The sequence below is a fragment of the Sminthopsis crassicaudata genome, chromosome 1, assembly GCF_048593235.1.
Source record: "Sminthopsis crassicaudata isolate SCR6 chromosome 1, ASM4859323v1, whole genome shotgun sequence".
Classification (NCBI taxonomy): Eukaryota; Metazoa; Chordata; class Mammalia; order Dasyuromorphia; family Dasyuridae; genus Sminthopsis; species Sminthopsis crassicaudata.
The window spans coordinates 273,344,876-273,364,882 of NC_133617.1; the positions used below are offsets into that span (position 1 = coordinate 273,344,876).

General features: G+C 32.2%; 1 protein-coding gene across 9 annotated transcripts in view; it reads left to right on the forward strand.

The window, feature by feature from the left end:
• The window catches only part of MTFR1 (mitochondrial fission regulator 1), a 55,738-nt gene that overhangs the window by 23,486 nt on the left and 12,245 nt on the right, over window positions 1-20,007 (forward strand). For 5 of the 9 annotated variants that reach the window (XM_074278784.1, XM_074278787.1, XM_074278782.1 and 2 more), the window contains one exon: window positions 8,631-8,746. In XM_074278784.1, coding sequence (XP_074134885.1) covers window positions 8,631-8,746 — 116 coding nt within the window. Of the gene's footprint in view, window positions 1-8,630; window positions 8,771-20,007 lie in introns of all 9 variants that reach the window. The other 4 variants (XM_074278780.1, XM_074278781.1, XM_074278786.1 and 1 more) reach the window with 1 other exon arrangement.

Sequence of the window (20,007 nt, forward strand, 5' to 3'; positions counted from 1 at the left end):
ATGACTAAGCCTGTAAGAGAAAACCCAAGTTTTTCTGTTCATGGGCTTTGCTCCAGTTTCTTTATTCTATAAAATATCTGAAACAGAAAATACACAAGGGGTTTAGAACACATACCAGTGTTCAAATAATAGTAATTTCCTGGGCTCTTTTCCTTATGTGTTAGTTTTGTTGAAGATACAGAAAGTGCTAATGTAATTTCTCATCAGTTCCATTTTACGTAGTGAGTATTCAAATTGGGGATCTAAAATCACTTACTCCAACTTTTCTTATGCTGACAGTGAAACTGGGATTCATAGAAGTTGTAAATTCCTCATGGACACACTGTTAGTAGCAGAGTCAACAGTAAGATTTTGGGTCTTTCAATTCGTAATAGTTTTTCACATGATATATCCTCCATATAGAAAAGCAAATTTCATTGGATTACACCATGATTTTTCTTTATTGTCTTTCTTACAACAAAAATGGTGGGTGTAGAGAACTAGAATTATTAGCCTTTTTAAAATAAAAAACTGAAAACCATTTTATTCACTATTGTATTTTTGTTTTACTAAAAAATATTGTAGTAGTTCTGATGATAAAGTCTAAAGTAGAAATGTTGCAGTTATCAGTTAATAAACTATTAATGACCTTTTCCCTGTGCCAGTTTAATTGAAAGGGTGAAAGAGAAAAGATTGTTTACATCATAAAAAATGCTATCTAAACTCTGCAAAGACATAAAAATTTCACTATTTATTTTATAAGCCAGGATTTAAAATGTGTTATAGCCTAATGTAGTGTGCAAAAAATGAGAATTCACAAAGTAGTTTGGTACTCTAAAATTCCCAATTTTTTAAAATCAATTCATGCAATCTTTTTCTACTTTGCTTTTTTCCCTTTTATCAATATTATTTCAATTTCTCAGTTTACTTGAGTATTTAAAATTAAATCCAAAATTACTTCAAATTAAATTTAAAAGTCTCAATTTAAAATAACAAGTCATTTTTATCTGCTGTTGTCTAGTGTTTTGTCAAAATATTTTTCCATATGATGTGCTGTTTTATATGAAATGTGTTAGAATACTTTGTGATATAATTTTACTCTTTATCAAGTGGTAATTTTCTTAGTGATGTTTAGTACTATTTTCATTTTTGTTCTATAACAAACTCTTGAGAATATTCTGTTTCTTTCCCTTTACTATTTTTCCTTTTTCTTTTCTGCTAACATTAGTAGGAAAGGACCATGCTGTGAAACTTCAGTAAGTCAGCCTTGTCTACTTCAAAATTCCTATCAGTTATTGGTGCATGTTAATATAAGTATCTAAAAAATGCTATGGTTAACTAAAAACTTGACTACTAATATATGCCACAAACTCACCTTTTAACATGAAATTTTTATAAATTGAGTTATCCTTCGGGTATTAAGTTAGGTGTTTATTTCCCATGCTATAGCATCAGACACCATTCCATTCTGAATGTTTTGTTGCCTTCTCTCTATATTGAAAATCATTGAAATTACTGTTTGAATTTTGTCTTTTGAGTGAGTTTTTAATATTTTGGGGGGAAGTGAAACTTAATTGAAGCTTTTTTTTTTTTTTTAGTGGCACTAAACAATGATCGTAACACATGAAAAACTTTGAAATGTCAAAATCCATTAAGCTGCTTGTACACTACTTTTAAAGTAGCATATGGTTACTTTTCAAGGACAAGATATGGAGATCCAAACATGTCAATTTAAGATGGGTAGAGATTACTTTCATTGATTTTTGGAATTAGTTCTTTACAACAGCTTGTTGAGTAGCAGTTGTGGACATGACCTGTTAACAATAGTAGTAGATAAACTAATGTTCAATATTAAAGGAAATTTGTATGATTTAAACAAGTGAAAAGGCAATACTTTATATAAACAAGGAAATATAGATGATACAAGGTTTATGTCTTTAGAAAGTATTTTGAGAAAGTAATTATATTATTTGATTTTTCATTGCCATAAGATAGCTCAAGTTAGGTTTAATTTATCCATGAGAACATGAGCCAGATAAGTCTTTGGAGACTGAATTGGGCTTTATGTAGTGCTTGTGTATTTATTCTTTGAAAGTCATTTCTTTGATATTGACTCCTTTTACAAACAAAAAGTTCATTAAAATGCATGCTGGGTAGAGTTAAAAACATAGCAAGACATAAAAAAGAACAGAAATAAGACTTTAAGCATGCTTTACTTTTTGATGAAAACAATTTTGTTATAATGTTGCTCTAAATTAGTTTTTGTGAAAATAGTATCCAAATTCAAACCACTTCCAATTGTTCGGTAATAGAGCCATCTACACTCAGAGAGAGGACTATGGAAACTGAGTGTGGACCACAACATAGCATTCTCACTCTTTCTGTTATTGCTTGCTTGCATTTTTGTTTTCCTTATCAGGTTTTTTTTTTTTCTTTCTAGATCCGATTTTTCTAGTGCAGCAAGATAACTTTATAATTATGTATACATATAGTGCATCTAATATATATTTTAACATATTTAACAAATATTAGACTATTTGACATCTAGGAGAGAGGGTAGGGAGAAGAAGGGGAAAATTTGGAACACAAGATTTTGCAAAGATCAGTGCTGAAAACTTACCCATGCAAATGTTTTGTAAGTAAAAAGCTATAATAAATTTTTTTTAAAATAATAAATTTAATAGCATTAAGCACAGTGCCTGGAACATAGTAAGAACTATTTTTTAAAAAGGAAGAAAAAAAAAGAAAATTGTATCCAGAAGGTCAACTTTAGATTTTGATATATTCAAAAGACAATTTGAGGTCTACAGATTAGAAAGCCTGTTAAAATGTCCTGTAAGTGTAACCAGTCTTTGTAGGATTTGCAGATACATATACCAAGGGAGCCCTAATCCAGAATGTTGACATATATAGCCCACCACCAACTAATTTAGGGCCCTTCTTGCATCAATATATAATTTAATGTATCTGTTATTTCATTAATTATTTCATACTTTTCCAAACTATGCAAAGTAATGCCTTCTTATATATAATTCTAAATACTGCATTTCTCTGTAACGAGAGAATATATAAGCATTCTTTTTTCTTTTTTCACAAGATGTTAATGGAGGCAAAAATATAGATTGCCTCTGCTATAAAGTCATAAAGGAAAACCTGTCAGAGATTGAGATGGAATTCACATTTACTTTAATTTTTTAAGTTTACTCTAAACTTTTTTTTTAATTTTTTAAAAATTAATTTTATAATTATAACTTTTTTTTTGACAGTACATATGCATAGGTAGTTTTTTTTCCAACATTATCCCTTGTACTCCCTTCTGTTCCAAATTTTTCCCCTCCTTCCCTCCACCCCCTCTCCTAGATGGCAGGCGTTCCCATATATATTAAATATCTTATAGAATATCGTAGGTACAATATATGTGTGCAGAACCGAATTTTGTTGTTCTTGTTGTTGCAAAGGAAGAATTGTATTCGGAAGGTAAAAATAATCTGGGGAGAAAAACAAAAAATCCTAACAGTTTACACTCATTTCCCTGTGTTCCTTTTCTGGATGAAGCTGATTCTGTCCATCATTGATCAATTGGAGTTGGATTAGCTCTTCTCTATGCTGAAGATAATCCACTTCCATCAGAATACATCCTCATACAGTATCATTGTTGAAGTGTATAATGATTTCCTAGTTCTGCTCGTTTTACTCAGCATCAGTTGATGTAAGTCTCTCCAAGCCTCTCTATATTCCTCCTGTTGGTCATTTCTTACAGAACAATAATAATTCCATAACATTCATATACCATAATTTACCCAACCATTCTCCAATTGATAGGCATCCGTTCATTTTCCAGTTTCTAGCCACTACAAAAAAGGACTGCCACAAACATTTTTACTCCAAACTTTTCAGTAACTAACTTCTTAGAATTTTTTGTTTGTTTGTTTTTGCTGAGGCATTTGGGGTTAAGTGACTTGCCCAGAGTCACACAACTAGGAAATATTAAGTATCTAAGATCAGATCTGAACTCGGGTCCTCCTGACTTCAGGGCTAGTACTTTATCCATTTTGCTACCTAGCAGCCCCTTTCTAAGAGTTTAAAATATATATATTTAATTTTCCAAAATCTTTTCATTTGTGCATCTTAATTTCAACTCCACTTACTATAATTTTATTTAATTTGGCCAGCTATCCTTCGGTATCCCTCAGACCTATTTTATTTAGTTTTTAACAAAAATAACATCTCTCACACTTTTTCCATCTGATAAAATAAAGATGTTTTATCATATTTAAGAGTTTTCAATATTAGATAGACAAAGGTGGTCCTCAATATCATACACCGCCATGGAGGGAAACTGAGCTTGAAGAAAAGAAAATTTGTCTGGAATGTGATAGCTATGATGTAGATGTTGTGCCACAGTTCTCTTTTAATATCCTGACCCAGTTTCCCTAATGGTCCTCAGGTTATAACCATTCCCTCTTAATGTTAGGATAAAAGTCTTATATCTTAGATCTTAGGCTTTAATCATTCCCTCTTAATGTTTGATGGGATAAAGGTTTTTATCCATTTTAGACATCATTAGAATATCAGGAGCCTCTCTTGTACCTCCCTCCATATTATGCCTGCCTCCATTACGTCATCCTCATCCTAGGTTCCTCCCCCCATTAGATCATCCCCATCCAGGTACTCCCCCATTATGTCATTGTTCTTGTTACCCTATAAAAGAATATTGTATCTGACATTCATTGCTGGATTCTTTGAGATAGTAGTCTCATTCAGCCCTGGGATCAAACTATGGATCCCTTTCAAGTAAATTATTAAATTGTTCTCTAATCTCTATCTTGCTCAGTTTCTCCCGGCATTACATAGAGAGGGGGATAGTAGACTTGTTCTAATCCAGCTCAGAAAACAGAAGAGGAGGAGTGGGTGGAAGTTTATAAAGAGTCAAATTTAGGCTTGATCTAATGAAAAATAGTAATAATTTGAATTTGTTAGAACTGGAAAGGCCTGTCTAGGTTGGAGGCCTCCTCCAACTCTGAGATTCTATCTGGCTCTTCTTTGTTCTAAATACTGTATTATTACAATTCTAATTTTTCATGCCCTCTTAATATTATTATTATTGTTTAGAGGCTTTATGCCTCAGGGTACGTCTCAGTGTCCCAGACAAAACTCTTGAGACTTTTAAATTTCCGAAAAATTTCTATCCTGTATACTGTTCACTGGAAGTTCCCCATGTCAGAAAAATCAGTCTAGTTTCTATCTCCCTAAATAATTACTTCAAGAAACTGATTATGTTGGTTTGATTATTCCATTCATTGGCATAATAGCAGCTCCTATAGGGTGTCAATAAATGATCCTTTAAAATTGTTCATTTAAAGAAAGTTTACCATCTTATGGTAAAGAGCCTCAATGTTTAACTTCTCCAAACTTAGCTAAGCTGCTTGTCATGAGATAGAGCACCTTATTGAACTTTTTCTATCTTTGTAAGATCTTCCAGACTTTGAAACCTTGTTATAGCATAGAAATTCTTCTTTTCTTTAAATTTGTTTTATAGAATAATACCAGCATTTCCATAACAATAGTACAATAAAATAAAAAATATTTTATACATGAAATTTTTAGTGTAAATTTCAAAAGATCCAAGTCATCCCCTGGTCATTTTCACATCCAAGTGAGACTTTAGTGTAAGATTTTATAACATTCAAAAGAGCCAAACAATTAAATGCTTGTTGATTACACATTTGGCTATTTTTCTTTTTCTTTTCCTTTTCTTTTCTTTTCCTTTTCTTTTCCTTTTCTTTTCTTTTCTTTTCTTTTCTTTTCTTTTCTTTTCTTTTCTTTTCTTTTCTTTTCTTTTCTTTTCTTTTCTTTTCTTTTCTTTTCTTTTCTTTTCTTTTCTTTTCTTTTCTTTTCTTTTCTTTTCTTTTCTTTTCTTTTCTTTTCTTTTCTTTTCTTTTCCTGAGGCAGTTGGGGTTAAGTGACTTGCCCAGGGTCACACAGCTAGGAAGTACCAAATTTGAACTCAGGTCCTCCTGACTTCAGGGCGGGTACTCTAGCCACTGCACCATCTAGCTGCCCCCATTTGGCTATTTTCTAAATGTATGTTGATTACATATTTGGCTCTTTTTTTAATTGGAGTTTTCTTTAAACTTAATTATTATTTACGTCGTGTAACACAGGATTTTAGGGTTGAAAAGTTCCTCAGAAGCTATCTATAGTCCAACCCATTCCTGAATAAAAATCTCTCCTGGAATATGCCTATCAAGTGATCATTCAGCCTTTGCTTTTAATACCTCTATTAAAGGCAAATTACATCCCTCAAGTCTTAGCCCATTCTTGTTCTCAATTGTATAGCTTGTAAGCTACCTGAAGGTAAGAACTCTTTATTTTTGTCTTCATATGCCCAATTACTAGCTCAACAATAAGTGCTTAATCAATAATTTTTAATTCCATCAAATAATTATTCCTAAATATCTTTCTAAAATTGTTATCACTTGTTCTAGAACATCTTTCACATGACTGTCTTCAAATACTTTGATAACTCCCGTAGTCTTCTCTTTTCCAGGCTAAACATTTCCAATTATTCCAGCCAGTTCTATTTTGCATGGACTCGGTATATACTTCCTAAAATGTGGTGCACAAAAGTGAAAATAATATTCTTAGATACCATCTGTCTTAATGAAAGATCATATTAGCTGCTTTTTTTTTTTTGGATAGCATGTTATTGACTTATGTTGAACTTTGGACTATTAAAACCCTCAGATCTTTTCCATACAAAATCTTATCCACCTACTTCTCTCATTTTATAATTGCAATATTGATTTCTTAAACTCAACTAAAACTTTTAGTTCATACTAGTCTTCAATGTGGTCTACAAGTTATTAACTTCCTTCTTGCTTTAGGTTAGCTGCAAATACGATAAATTTGTTAGCTATATCTTTATCCAAGTAACTGATAAAAATGTTAAGCAGGGGCGGCTAGGTGGTGCAGTGGATAAAGCACCAGCCCTGAAGTCAGGAGGACTTGAGTTTCAAATCTCTCAGACATTTAATACTTCCTAGCTGTGTGAACCCTGAGCAAGTAACTTAACCCTAATTGCCTCACCAAAAAGCAAAAAAAAAAAAAAAAAATTATGCAATACAAGGCCAAGCATAGATCCTTAAGGCACCTCGCCAGACACCTTTGAAGTTGACATTAAATCATTCATTGCTACTCTATGGGTTTAGTCATTCAGGCATTTCTATACTTATCTAACTCTACTCTTCTGTAGCCCATCTTCCCAAGAATTATTTTCCCCAATTAAGTTATTTTGACAAACTGTGTTTCTACCAAATTCCTCTGATCTGCTAGTCAAATTATCCTATCAAAAAAGAATATAATTTTAGTTTGGTATGTTTTTTTTTCTTGATGAAGCCATGATCTTTGTGATTGCCACTTTGTTCATTCTATCATTTTAGTAATCTGATCTAGAATTTTGCCCAAGTTATAAGTTAGACTTACTGATCAATAGTTTCCAGATTCTCAGAACACTTGATTTTTTTTTTCAAATCTTTGGATGTCTTTATCACTTTCTGTTCTTTCAGGGATCATTGACATTGCGTATCTCAGCATTTCCTTATCACTGAAAGTTTTTTAGTATTTTAAATGTTTCATTTGGGCCTGATAACTTGTACTCATCAAGATCAACTAAAAATATTCCCCTTCCTTCTTATCTTGAGTTAATCCATAATTCTTTGAATAATGGGTTTGTTGGGTGTTTTTTGTTTTTTTTTCTGTGAGAAGGCATTATTCAAGTAGTCTCAGGATTATACAGGATGAATGGAAATAATGATTGGTGTGATGGATGATTTTCTATTAGTTTATTTTTATTAACTTCTGAAATTTATCTGGTAAATTTCTTGCTTTAGTATTTTTTTTTTAACTAGATAACTGTTGGTTTTTATTTTGTATTTTAACTCTTTAATTCTTCCATCCAAAAAAGATAACTGCAATCAGAAGTTATATTTCCACAATAAATCTTAATGAAGTTCATATTTAGCATGTCATATTAATTACAAAAATATTTATAATTTCTAAATTCCTTTCTTAGTTTACATATTTGAATATTTGTGATGACTAAGCAAAAGAGTAAAGGCTACCAGGACTGAAGCTGAGTTAAGTTATTTTTATACTGATGCTCAATTGCACTAGTTCTTTTGACATGCTTAGCATTTTTCTCATAAACAATGTAGAGATCAGTAAAAATGGCAATTGTTTTCCTTTTTATACCTATAATAAATTTGTTTAATACAATTAATAAGACTTTTCAATATGGAAAATGTTTTTAAGATCAGTATTAATAAATGCTTTATATTTTTAGATTGTATTCTGTAGATGAAAATACTTGAAAAGGAAACAAAACTATCCTGGTTTATTTAAAAAGCTGAAGCTATTAGAAAAATTGACCAGTATTCAAAGATTGACAAATTATCTTAGTACTACATAGGAAATGAGAATGATATTAGTAAAGTATTTATAGAGAATATATGTCAGGAAAGTTAGAAATAATGCTATTATGCAGTCCTAGTACCTTTGTGTTTTGTGTTGTTTTTGTTTGTTTTTTGGCTAAGTTTTTCTTAACTTACTCATTTCACCATCAAAATAATAACTTTTTGTCTTGTTTCTAGCTTACCAGTCATCTGACGGAATGGAGCCCTAATCAGCACCAAGGGGATGCAGTGGCTTCTTTTGCTGATGTGGGATGGGTTGCTCGAGAAGAAAGAGAAGTTTCCACAAGGCTAAGGTTAGTCTTGAAGGCTGCTAAGAAGTGAGTTGCATGTTTACCATCAGCAATAACTAACTGACCTTTACAGTATTTTCTTAAGCATTTGAGTCTGTTTTTTGTTCTTTTTGTCATTAATACCACAAGTTACTCTAAAACTTCTAAATTCTATTTAGAAACTTCTAATTTCTATTCTAAAGCTTCTAAAACTTAATCTAACTCAACAATTCTTTACTTGACATGATGAGGAAGACTGATTTACTGAGTTCTCACCAGGCTTTTGATATTATAGAAATTTGACAGTCATACATTTACAAGTTATTCTCACCCAAGGGAAGTTTTGCAATATCTGAGATACGAAAGAACCAATATAAATTTGTTTGAATGCCAGTAAAAATGTATTTGAGAATCCATTTACAAATTTAAGAACTGTATATAGTTCTGTAAAAATACTTTTTGAAGAAGAGGAATTAAGTTGTGATTATCAAGAAAAGCTGTATGTAGAATTCCTTGCACAGGAGGAAGGCATAATTGAGAATAGCAGGGAAGCACATTAGTTTGAAACAGAGGATAGAAACTAAAGTATAGGAGGAAATACTAGTGTACTGAAGGAGCAAGGTTAGCTGGTGAAAAGTTTTGATTGCAGTTTGTTCAGTTTGTATTTGGTCTGGAGGAAAACCAGTTCATTAGAAAGATGTAAGTTTCATTTTGTTGTAGTGATAAATATGAATGGTGGATTTTAGCTAGAACAAGCATGAGAGTTTGAAGAACAGTGGGTAACAACAGCTCAAAAGATGATTTGTTCTAGATCAGTCAGTAAGCATTTATTAAGCATCTATTGTGTGCCAAGCACTATGCAAAATGAGAAGGAAGAACTATTCCAGGAATGTGAAATAGCTAGTAAAAATGCCTGTGAGGAACAGCAAGGAAGCCATTGTAACTAGATAGTAGAACCTAGGGCAGGAAGGTAAGGTATAATAAGATTGGAAAGGGAGAAGTGGCTTAGGTTGTAAAGGAGTTAGAATGCTAAACAGGATTTTATAATGGATCTTACTGGTGATATTTAGCCATTGGAAGTTATTGGGGAGGAGGAGAGAGGGTGCATATGATAAGACTAGTAGTAGAGTAGGTAGAGAATTGAGGCAAAAAAAAAAAAGAAGAAAGAAAGAAAAAATGGCTCTTGCAATAGTAGCAATAAACAAGTAATGATATAGGGTGTCTGCACTGTATCAGATATGAGAATATGTGCAAGAGATGATGATGTGCAATGATCAACTGTGAAAGACTTCACTATTCTGATCACGGTAATGATCCAAGACAATTCCAAATGACCCATCATGAAAATTGCTATCCACTTCCAGATAGAGAACTGATGAAATTTCTGAGTGCAAATTGAAAATACTTTTTTCATTTTCATTATTTCTGTGTGTGTGTGTAAATATCTAAGATGTTATGAAGATAATTTTACAGGACTTAGCAACAGGTTGGATAGAAAGGTTGGGAGAATGAGGAGAAGATGATGCCTAGATTTCAAGCATGAATGATTAGAAAAGTGTTGGTGCCTTTGAACGGTAATAATTACTTTTGGATAAGGGAAGGATTTGTAGGGAAAGATGATGAATTCAGTTTTTGACATATTGAGTTTAAGATATCTGTGGGACATACAATTTGAGGTACATATTTGGCAGTGGCAGTTAAGAATCAGCACTGTAGAGGTGATAATTAAAACTAATGGAACCAATGAGATCCACCAAGTGAGATAGTTCAGAAGATTAGAAAACCCAGAACAACAGAACTCTTTGAGACATAGTAGCAGGCATGATATGGATTAAGATCCAATCTAGTAAAGAAGACTGAACAGTAGTAATCACGTAGATTGGAAGAGAACCAGGAGAAAGTGTCACAAAAATTTAGAAAAGAACAAGGAAAAGAGAGTGATGTTAAAGGCTGCAGAGGTCAAAAAGGATAAGAATTGTTTTTTGTTTTTAAAGACAATTGATTTGGCAACTAAGAGATAATTGGTAACTTTGGAAAACTTTGGAAATGAAGTTTCTGTTGAATGATGAGATTGAAAGCCAAATTGTGTGGAGTTAAAAGGAAGAAGAGGCATTACTTATAGATATGCTTGAAGAGTTTATCCTAAAGGGGAGAAAAAAGAGGTAAATGACAAGGGCTATTAAGGGTAGAAGTATCAAATAAAGGTTTTTTTTGAGGATGGGAAAACATTTTAGACAGTAGGGGAGGCATCAGTACATAAGGAGAGATTGAAGATAAGTGGGAAGAGTAGGAAAGATGGAAAAAGGCAGCCTACTGGAGAAGTCAGAAGAAGATGGTATTGCTTGTGCAATTAGAGGGAATCTCTGCAAGATATTTAGTAATGCATACTTACAGTGTGATTTGGATTTTACTGGTGGTGTGGGAAAAAATGAAAAGTATAAGACGACAAAAGACTAGTATTGAAGTTTCAGGTTTAAGATACTAGAAAGTTAGTGGCATAACCTGCCATACTGGGAAACTTTGTCAGCATTGACCAATTGAAGTTCAGCATATGTATGCTACTTATATTACAGATGAATTCTGTCTCATATAGATAATTATAAAAACATAAATTTATTTGTGTAAAATCATTTAGGAATAGTAAATGATGGAGGTTTGGGTCTTTTTTAAAAAATATATTATTCAAAAGATACCTCAGAAGTTTATTCCCATAGTTCAGAGACATTATGAATGAACTTAGAGAGAACCTGTTGTATCAATAGCTGATTTGTCTCAGTTGTCTCCAGGTCTTTTCCATAAAGAAAATGAGAGATCCCTTCTGTGAAAGAAGAAATTCAAATAGGCAGTGTAGACAAAACATATTATATTATTTAATGTGGTAACAAAAATTAAAATTATTTTTCCTGAAGGCAAAGATTCCTGAAAACTTTGGTACTAGGTAGATAGGTGATGACAGTTTATTTTATATTGACAGATAATGAATATCTGAAACAGAAGCTTGGACAAGATGGCTTTTTAAAAGTTTATTAAAATGTACTTTCCACTTGTCTTCTTTATTTGCATTTCTACTGACTCTTAATTATTTTTTCCCCAAACCTTCAGACTCCTTGCAATGTAAAATACCCAGTACATTCTTTTTTATAGATTTAGTTTGCATTCTAGACTGCTTAATTTTACATAGAAATAACCTATTCAGAGACTCCATTTATTTATGGCAGTTTATTTCTTTGTATTTGTATGAAAGCAGAAGCTCTTTTTTTTCTTATTTTTCAAATGATGTTTATGTTGATGACATTTCATCTGCAATTAATTGTGATATCAGCATTATATCTGTTAAGAATAGCAACAGGGCCATAGAAGTACTCAAGAGATAAGATACTAATACTTTTTGTAGGCATTTTCTTTGTATTAACAGAACTGCTTAGGATTTGGAAAAACTTGTTTTCTGGTTTGTATTAGACATTCTTGAGTCCATATCAGTCTAATATCAGTCTATATCTTAGCCTAATCAGACTAATCCATCCACAAGGATTTATTAAGGACTTAAAATATGCCAGTCATTGTTTTAGGTAGTGGCTACAAGTAGAAAAAATACATATATTTAGAATTATGTTAAATCTTAACCATTGTGGAATATTAATAATTCAACAATACTTTGTTTAGGAAACTGAGTGGTCTTGGAAAAGGAGATGATATAAAGTATTAAGACATTGCCCTACTATCATATAGTTAATAGTTTTAATAAGAGGATTAGGTAAACAAATAAATATACACATTCTACAACTGCATAAGAGAGTTGCAAAATAAAGTGCTAAATGAGATTTGGAAGTAAGGAGAGGTAGGAAGTTACATGATATAGTCACAAGACACAAAAGTTTCTGGGAATCTCATGCAGATAAATCACATGACATTAGACTGGGTTCAGATTGCAGAGATCAGACAATCTAGAGATGACTTAGGAGATCTTGTAGTGTGGTGGATAGAGTACTATCCTTAGAACTGCCTAGTTTCTCACTGTACCTTTCTTTCTTTTTTTTTTTTTTTTATTTTATTATATATATATTTATAATATTATCCCTTGTATTCATTTTTCCAAATTATCCCCTCTCCTCCCTCTATTCCCTCCCCCCAATGACAGGCAATCCCATACATTTTACATGTGTTACAATATAACCTAGATACAAAACATGTGTGTGAATATCATTTTCTTGTTGCACAATAAGCATTAGATTCCGAAGGTACATGTAACCTGGGCAGACAGATATTAGTGCTAACAATTTACATTCACTTCCCAGTGTTTCTTCTCTGGGTGTAGCTACCTCTGTCCATCATTGATCAACTGGAAGTGAGTTGGCTTTTCTTTATGTTGAAGATTTCCACTTCCATCAGAGTACATCCTCATACAGTATTGTTGTTGAAGTGTATACTCACTGTACCTTTCCCACACTGGCTGGTAACCCTGTGCAAGTCACTAAACTTAAATTCTTTCAGCCACAGTGTCTCCATTTATAAAAATGGAGCCAGGTAATAGCACCTACTTCATAGGGTTGTTGTAGTGGTGAAATAATATATGTAAAGCTATGAAAACTTTAAATTGCTATATAAATGTTAGATGCTGGTACTATGAAGATCCTTTGAAAGATGTAGAGAGTATGGAGGTAGAATGGCCTCTAGATAGTTAATGTAGTTATTAGTCCAGGTAAATGGTAATATAAGCCTGATTTATACTGATGTCATTGGGGGAACAGAGGAGAGAATGGATGTGATAGGGGTCAAGGAGGTAGCATTAGCAGAAATTGATATGATAAGACATGAGACATAAAGAGGAGTCCAAGTTATATCCTACTTTCTGAAGGTGTCCTTCAAACATTTGCACAATTTAAATATGAAATATATATGGTAAAGTGAAGTCATTTTTCTGTAATTCTTTAATAGGATTTAAGCTACTTCATCCAATGTTATTCTCCATTAATTGTGCAATTTAGGTTATTGATGCATTTTATTTTGCTAACAAAAGGCACTTTAGTTCCTCAAATATGTTTATGCTACATGTAGAGCACTGTGGATATTGGGAATACACAGATAAAATTGAAATGATTTTCTATTTATTTATATTTCTATTCTACTGGAAGATAGAATATTTTCACAGAGAAGTATATTGTAAAGAAAATCAAGATGGAAGGAAACATATCTGGGCTTGGACAGCCTCTGCCTTCAAGAAGCTTATATTCTAATATATAACCACAAACAGGAAGTGATTCAAACATTGCATTCTGTTATTATTCAACAACAACAAAAAAAGATTAGAATTAAAAAGAAAGGAATCTGATAAAAATGGTAACAAAATTTTAGAATTATTGGGATGTTATTTGGTTCAAAATGAGATTGCATCTTTGTCATTTTAGATTTGTTAAAGCCTTAAATGAAAGGATTTTCCCTGAATGTTTGTTTTTTAGAGATACATAATTTATAACCTGTTTGTCAAAGAATGTTGTTCTTTCCATTTACATGGATTTGAGGGTTTATTTTTTTCCAAGTCTAATGTGACTAATATACCTAACTTTTATTCAATTCAGTTCAAATTCTAATTATTCTATTATTGCTGACTTTTAGCTTCCAAAATAAATAAACTCTGTATTTACATGATGGCATATGTATAATCCTTATCACATTGCCTGCTTGTCTTGGGGAGGGAAAAATGGGGGGAGAAAGGAAGGGATAAAATTTTGAAACTCAAAATTTTATTTAAAAAAAAAAAAAGGAATATTGGAAAAATATGCAATTAGAAAAAAGTAAAATACTCCTTACTCATAAAATAACATGTTTTGTTTAGAAATTGTGATGAATGCTTTATATCCAAGCAACGATGTACAAATAGAAAATAGTTGGCAGAGTAGAGGTGTAAAAAGCATAAAAGCAGAATATGTGACTTGTCAGTGAATATTGTAAAAAAAAAAAAAAAGATTAATATTTATGACCATTTTAGAAAAAAGTTTAGAAACTAAACACATTTAACAATAGAATTAAGCTAAAGTGGAAACATTGTTTACTTAATTTTTTTTCTCTTAATATAATAGTTTTTTGTTTTCAAAATTCAAAGATGGTTTTCAACATTCATCCTTGCAAAACATTGTGTTTTAATTTTTCTCCCAACCCCTCCTTAGACTGCAAGTAATCCAATATATACTTACTTATTTTCTATTAAAAAAAAAAAAAAAAAGCTCAATTATAATGCGTAAGTGTGTTTTAATTGGCTATCCTCCCGGTGATTTTTACAAAATTGAAGAAAAGATTTTGACATCACGTAATAACCCTGAACTACTCATAATTGTAACAAACCATGTAAAACAGTAAAATGATGTACAATCTCCTAATCTCACTGGTGAATTCCATTTCTCAGTATAACTCATAAAATTTAAATACAAAAAATAATAGAAGCCTTAATTCCAAATACAGCGTAACTGTTCTCCTCTCCTAAGTTATCCTCACCTCCTTCTTCCTCAGGTTTTCCTTATTCTTTTTCTCTGTTCTCATTAAATCCCACATCACACTCCTGGATGCTCATTCTCTCTTCACCTCTATCAGCTTTCCATTGAATTATAGTTTGTCTGTAAACATATACATCCTTGTTTCTAGCTTTACAATTTGGTCAGAATATATTTGGTTTGGTTAGAATGTGTTGCTAATAAAGGTAAAGAATATGGATTTATGTCCAGGTAGTTTAATTAGCTTTACTTTGTTACTTGGCCTTATTAGTCACATCTCCTAATCTCACTGGTGAATTCCATTTCTCAGTATAACTCATAAAATTTAAATACAAAAAATAATAGAAGCCTTAATTCCAAATACAGCGTAACTGTTCTCCTCTCCTAAGTTATCCTTACCTCCTTCTTCCTCAGGTTTTCCTTATTCTTTTTCTCTGTTCTCATTAAATCCCACATCACACTCCTGGATGCTCATTCTCTCTTCACCTCTATCAGCTTTCCATTGAATTATAGTTTGTCTGTAAACATATACATCCTTGTTTCTAGCTTTACAATTTGGTCAGAATATATTTGGTTTGGTTAGAATGTGTTGCTAATAAAGGTAAAGAATATGGATTTATGTCCAGGTAGTTTAATTAGCTTTACTTTGTTACTTGGCCTTATTAGTCACAAGGAAGATGAAGAAAGGATGTGCATATATCGTCATATAATGATGCCTTAACTATATGTGATCCATTGATTGTTTTAGAAGGCAGAATTATAAAGGTATGTCTGTATTTAAAAGAAGAAAGAAGATAATTTAATTTGCTTAAGGTAATATTGTACTTATTTGAGGATAAGTAATAAAATTTTTTCTAGCAGCTTTTGAAATTATCAAACAGTAATTTAGAATTTTCTTTTCAAAAATGTACAAGTTAAAATACTTTGTATTATTGCTAGTTTATAACATATTTTAGACTTTTTGAAAAATCAAGAACAAGAATGTTTTGCAAGGTTCTAATCTTTGTTTTCTTCGTAATTACCGTATATGTGTAGCAACCCTTTATAATAGTGTTAAGAAATGATTCAAATTGGCTATTACTAAATCCTGCTCTTTACCTGTCCCAGTTTTTTCTTAAGTAGCTCTGATTGTGACTGCCATCACACCTATCACAGCGACACACTAATTCCCCTTATATCTTCCAACTGAGATATTTAAAAAATTACTGTTAGAGTTTTTCCCAAAAGCAAGTTTTTTTTGTTTTTTTGTTTTTTGTTTTAAGGGATAAGAGTAGGGAAGAATGCACAAAATCATAGGAAAGAATGATAATTTTTAAATAGCAGTTCAAGGTATAAAAAGTGTTTTATTTCTTCAAATGTTATTTCTTTTGACCTTTACAGCACCCCTCCAAGATATGTTAGTTAAGCCTAACTTCTTTTTCTATAGCACCATAGTGGCTCTTTAGATCACTTTATAGAATCTGGTTTGTGGCTCCAAAGATAGTAAAAGTTTAGCCGTGGATAATATTTGTTGATACAGCTTAAAAACATTCCATTCCACATACTTTTTTCCTCCTATCCCTGGGTAGAATGCCAAATAAAAATTTAAAAACTTCTAGTTAAGGTGGGTTTTCCAAATCTTTCATTTTCCTTTCTAAAGCAGGGGGCTGATTCTTTCTGAAACATATACCTTTCTGGTCTGTAGATTATCTCTAGTTCCTGGACCTTGGGTGAAGAAACAGACACCACAATCTCCGTGACAGAAAAATAAAAAGTCTCTTCTTTCTCCTCTGTCCTACATAAGAATGGTTCCTTTTATGAATCCAGAATAGTCGCTCCCCTTTATTTCATCTACAGACCATTCAGAATGAATACTATTATGAATTTTGCTCAAAATCATTTTGCTCACCCAATTTCAGCAGACCCTGCCAGTCTTATTCTAGTATCCCACCTCCAAGTAGATGAATTTATCTTGTTGAATTAGTTTTTCCTCTCCTTTTTGCCTGCCTCAAGGAACTTTATGACCAAAATAGTCATCAAATTACTTTCCTTTCTCTTGATGTTTATCCAGTATGTGATAGTTATTTATTGTTATCTAATATGAGTATCTTAGAATTTCAGTTTTTAGTATGTAGGAGACTATAATAAGAAGACAGGACCACAGGTCCTTCCATTTGTCATTGGATGGTGGTAGTTGTGTTTTGGTTTTTTAATTGAATGGCATATTCCAACCCTTAGTTTCATTACTTTTCTAAGTATTAAAGTTTTTGTCACTGAGATTACTTAAGTACTTTTAGGAGAAATGTGATCTTTGTTATACTACCATTTCTTGAAATTTCCTAAAATTAACAAAATTTCTAGATAAAACTGAAATCTCGTGTGTGTGTGTGTGTGTGTGTGTGTGTGTGTGTGTGTGTGTGAATGTGAGAGAGATTGCTCTGTTTTTACATTTAAATTTCAATGGCTATCTATTCTTAAAGACAGTAAAACAGATTGGTTCTATTTCAGAAATTTTAGTTGGCTGTTTTTGTAAAACAGTTGTCTGTGTGGGTGATGGTATATGTTTGTTTTTCTTTTTTTTTTTTTTTAAGTAAGTTGACATCTAAGAATTAACAGAATGCAGTCTTAAACTTTGTCCCACTTATAATGAGGACAGATTATATAGCAGCTACTTTTCTGTTACAGAAGAATTTTTATATAATTGTACAGACTCTCCAGCAGTTTGAAAAGGTTTGACCATCACACACAGATTCTTGCTTTCACCTTCTAAAAATTTTTGTCTTAAATAACAAGATGTTCTATATTTGGCAGGGATTAGGGAAGTGTTGTGAGATGGGCCAGTGATGCATATTCAAAATAACAAATATTCCCCATTAAACCTATTTAAACCATTAAATCCAATGGTTTGTAAAAACAATGAGATTTGTCACCATTATCTGAATGAATTCTGCCAAGGGCCCTGATAATTTTTTCTAATTACACTGGTATTTAAGGCTGGAAAAGACTTTGTCCTTAATTTATAATAAATAGAAACTGAAGAATAATATTCTCCTTCAAGAATTATATATAGAGAGAGTAGCTTAAATCTGCCAGATTTATTAATGACCTCTTCTACTATATTAAAGTTGAGAGATCTATTAAGGGAAGTTAAGCTAAAATTAATCTGGATTTTTTAATGTTGCACATTTTACTTCAGAAATCCTGAACTGCTAAGTACGAGTAATCATAGAATCTGCTAATTAATTAGCCTTTGGAATGAAAGTATTAAACCTTTGTGAAGAATTAGTGTAATACTTATGAAATCTATAGTTTGCAGAAAAATTTAATATGAAAATTTAATCCTAATTAAAGTAACCATTGTGTTATAAATAAATGGTATTTTAAAGCTATTGTTAAGTGGAATGACAGATTTCAGTATCACACAATGGACTTAATTTGTCTAGAGTCATTAGCATCACTACACTTATGAGTATCATAAAAACAGACCACTGTCACATCTCACTGTGCTCTTAAAATCTTGTGCACTATTGTTTAGATTTTTAAATTAAGTTTAAATTAACATTTTAAAAATAAAAACTTTAGAAAATGTTTTCTTAGTGTGGGTTTGTGGCCTTAAGAACAACCAACATACTCCATTTTTGTTTCCTCTTACTAACAGGCAGCTCAGTGGCACCGTAGTACACAAGAGTCCCGAGCATGGAGTCAGGAAGACCTGAGTCTTGCTAATCATGCAGCCCTGGACTAATCATTTACCCTAAATCCTAAAATGGTCTTAATAATAGCACTTACCTCCCAGGGTAAACTGTAATGCTAAAATGAGATAATAAAGTGTTTATCAGAGTGTCCAACACATAGAGCTTAATAAGTGCTCTAATCACTCCTACTCCAAGACTGTTCCCAGGTAGTCTTCCACACCCTTAAAAAACCCCAAAATTCCTAATGTCTGCTCTCTGTAGATAAAGGAATATCTGCTACCAGCACATTTATACTTTGAAAACTCTCTCATTATCAGGCCAGTTTCTAGTTCTCATTACTTCAATGTTTCTCCCTGCTGGAATTTTATTTGAATTCCAAAATTCTATCTAAGTTCTATTCCAATATAATGCCAGAGAAACTGAGTCAAGATAAAGATTAGAGAGTTTTTAATATTTTATTTGAGAGGGAGAGATTGTGCTGGGAGCATGTTACCCCCAAGGCTGATGTCTCAAAGCATCTGCCATGAAATATACATATAATATATACACACATGTGGCTCCAAGCTACTGGGTAGACCGAGGCAGGGGCCAAGTCAGAGCACTGAGCGCAGGAAGGGATTATCAATCTGGTTCTGACAGGGTTGGGGGAGGCACTGGACATTCTGATAAGTAGGGAAGGTCTGAGGTCATGATGTCTAAGATAGAAGGTCTTTCTCCTTATCTGGATTAAACATTCACAGTTTATAATCTTAGCATAGCCAGCCCTAAATTATATCATTTCTAATGATCAGGAGGGAAGGGTGATGTTGCAACCAGGGGGGTTGAGGCAGAATAATTTGAGGGAAACTGAGGCAGGATAATTAAAAAGGAACTGTGGCACAATACTACATATTAATTTTTAGTCAATCATTCAAGAAATATTAAGCACCTACTATATGTTAGGAAATACGAAGATTGATATAATCTATGCTTGCAAGGAACTTGAATAACATCTATTTTGTGCCAGACACTATGCTAAGCATATATAATTAATTCAATTGATCTTCAAACAATCCTGGGAGATAGGTGCTATTATTATCCCCATTTTATAATTGGGGAAATTGAGGCAAACAGAAGTTGAGTGACT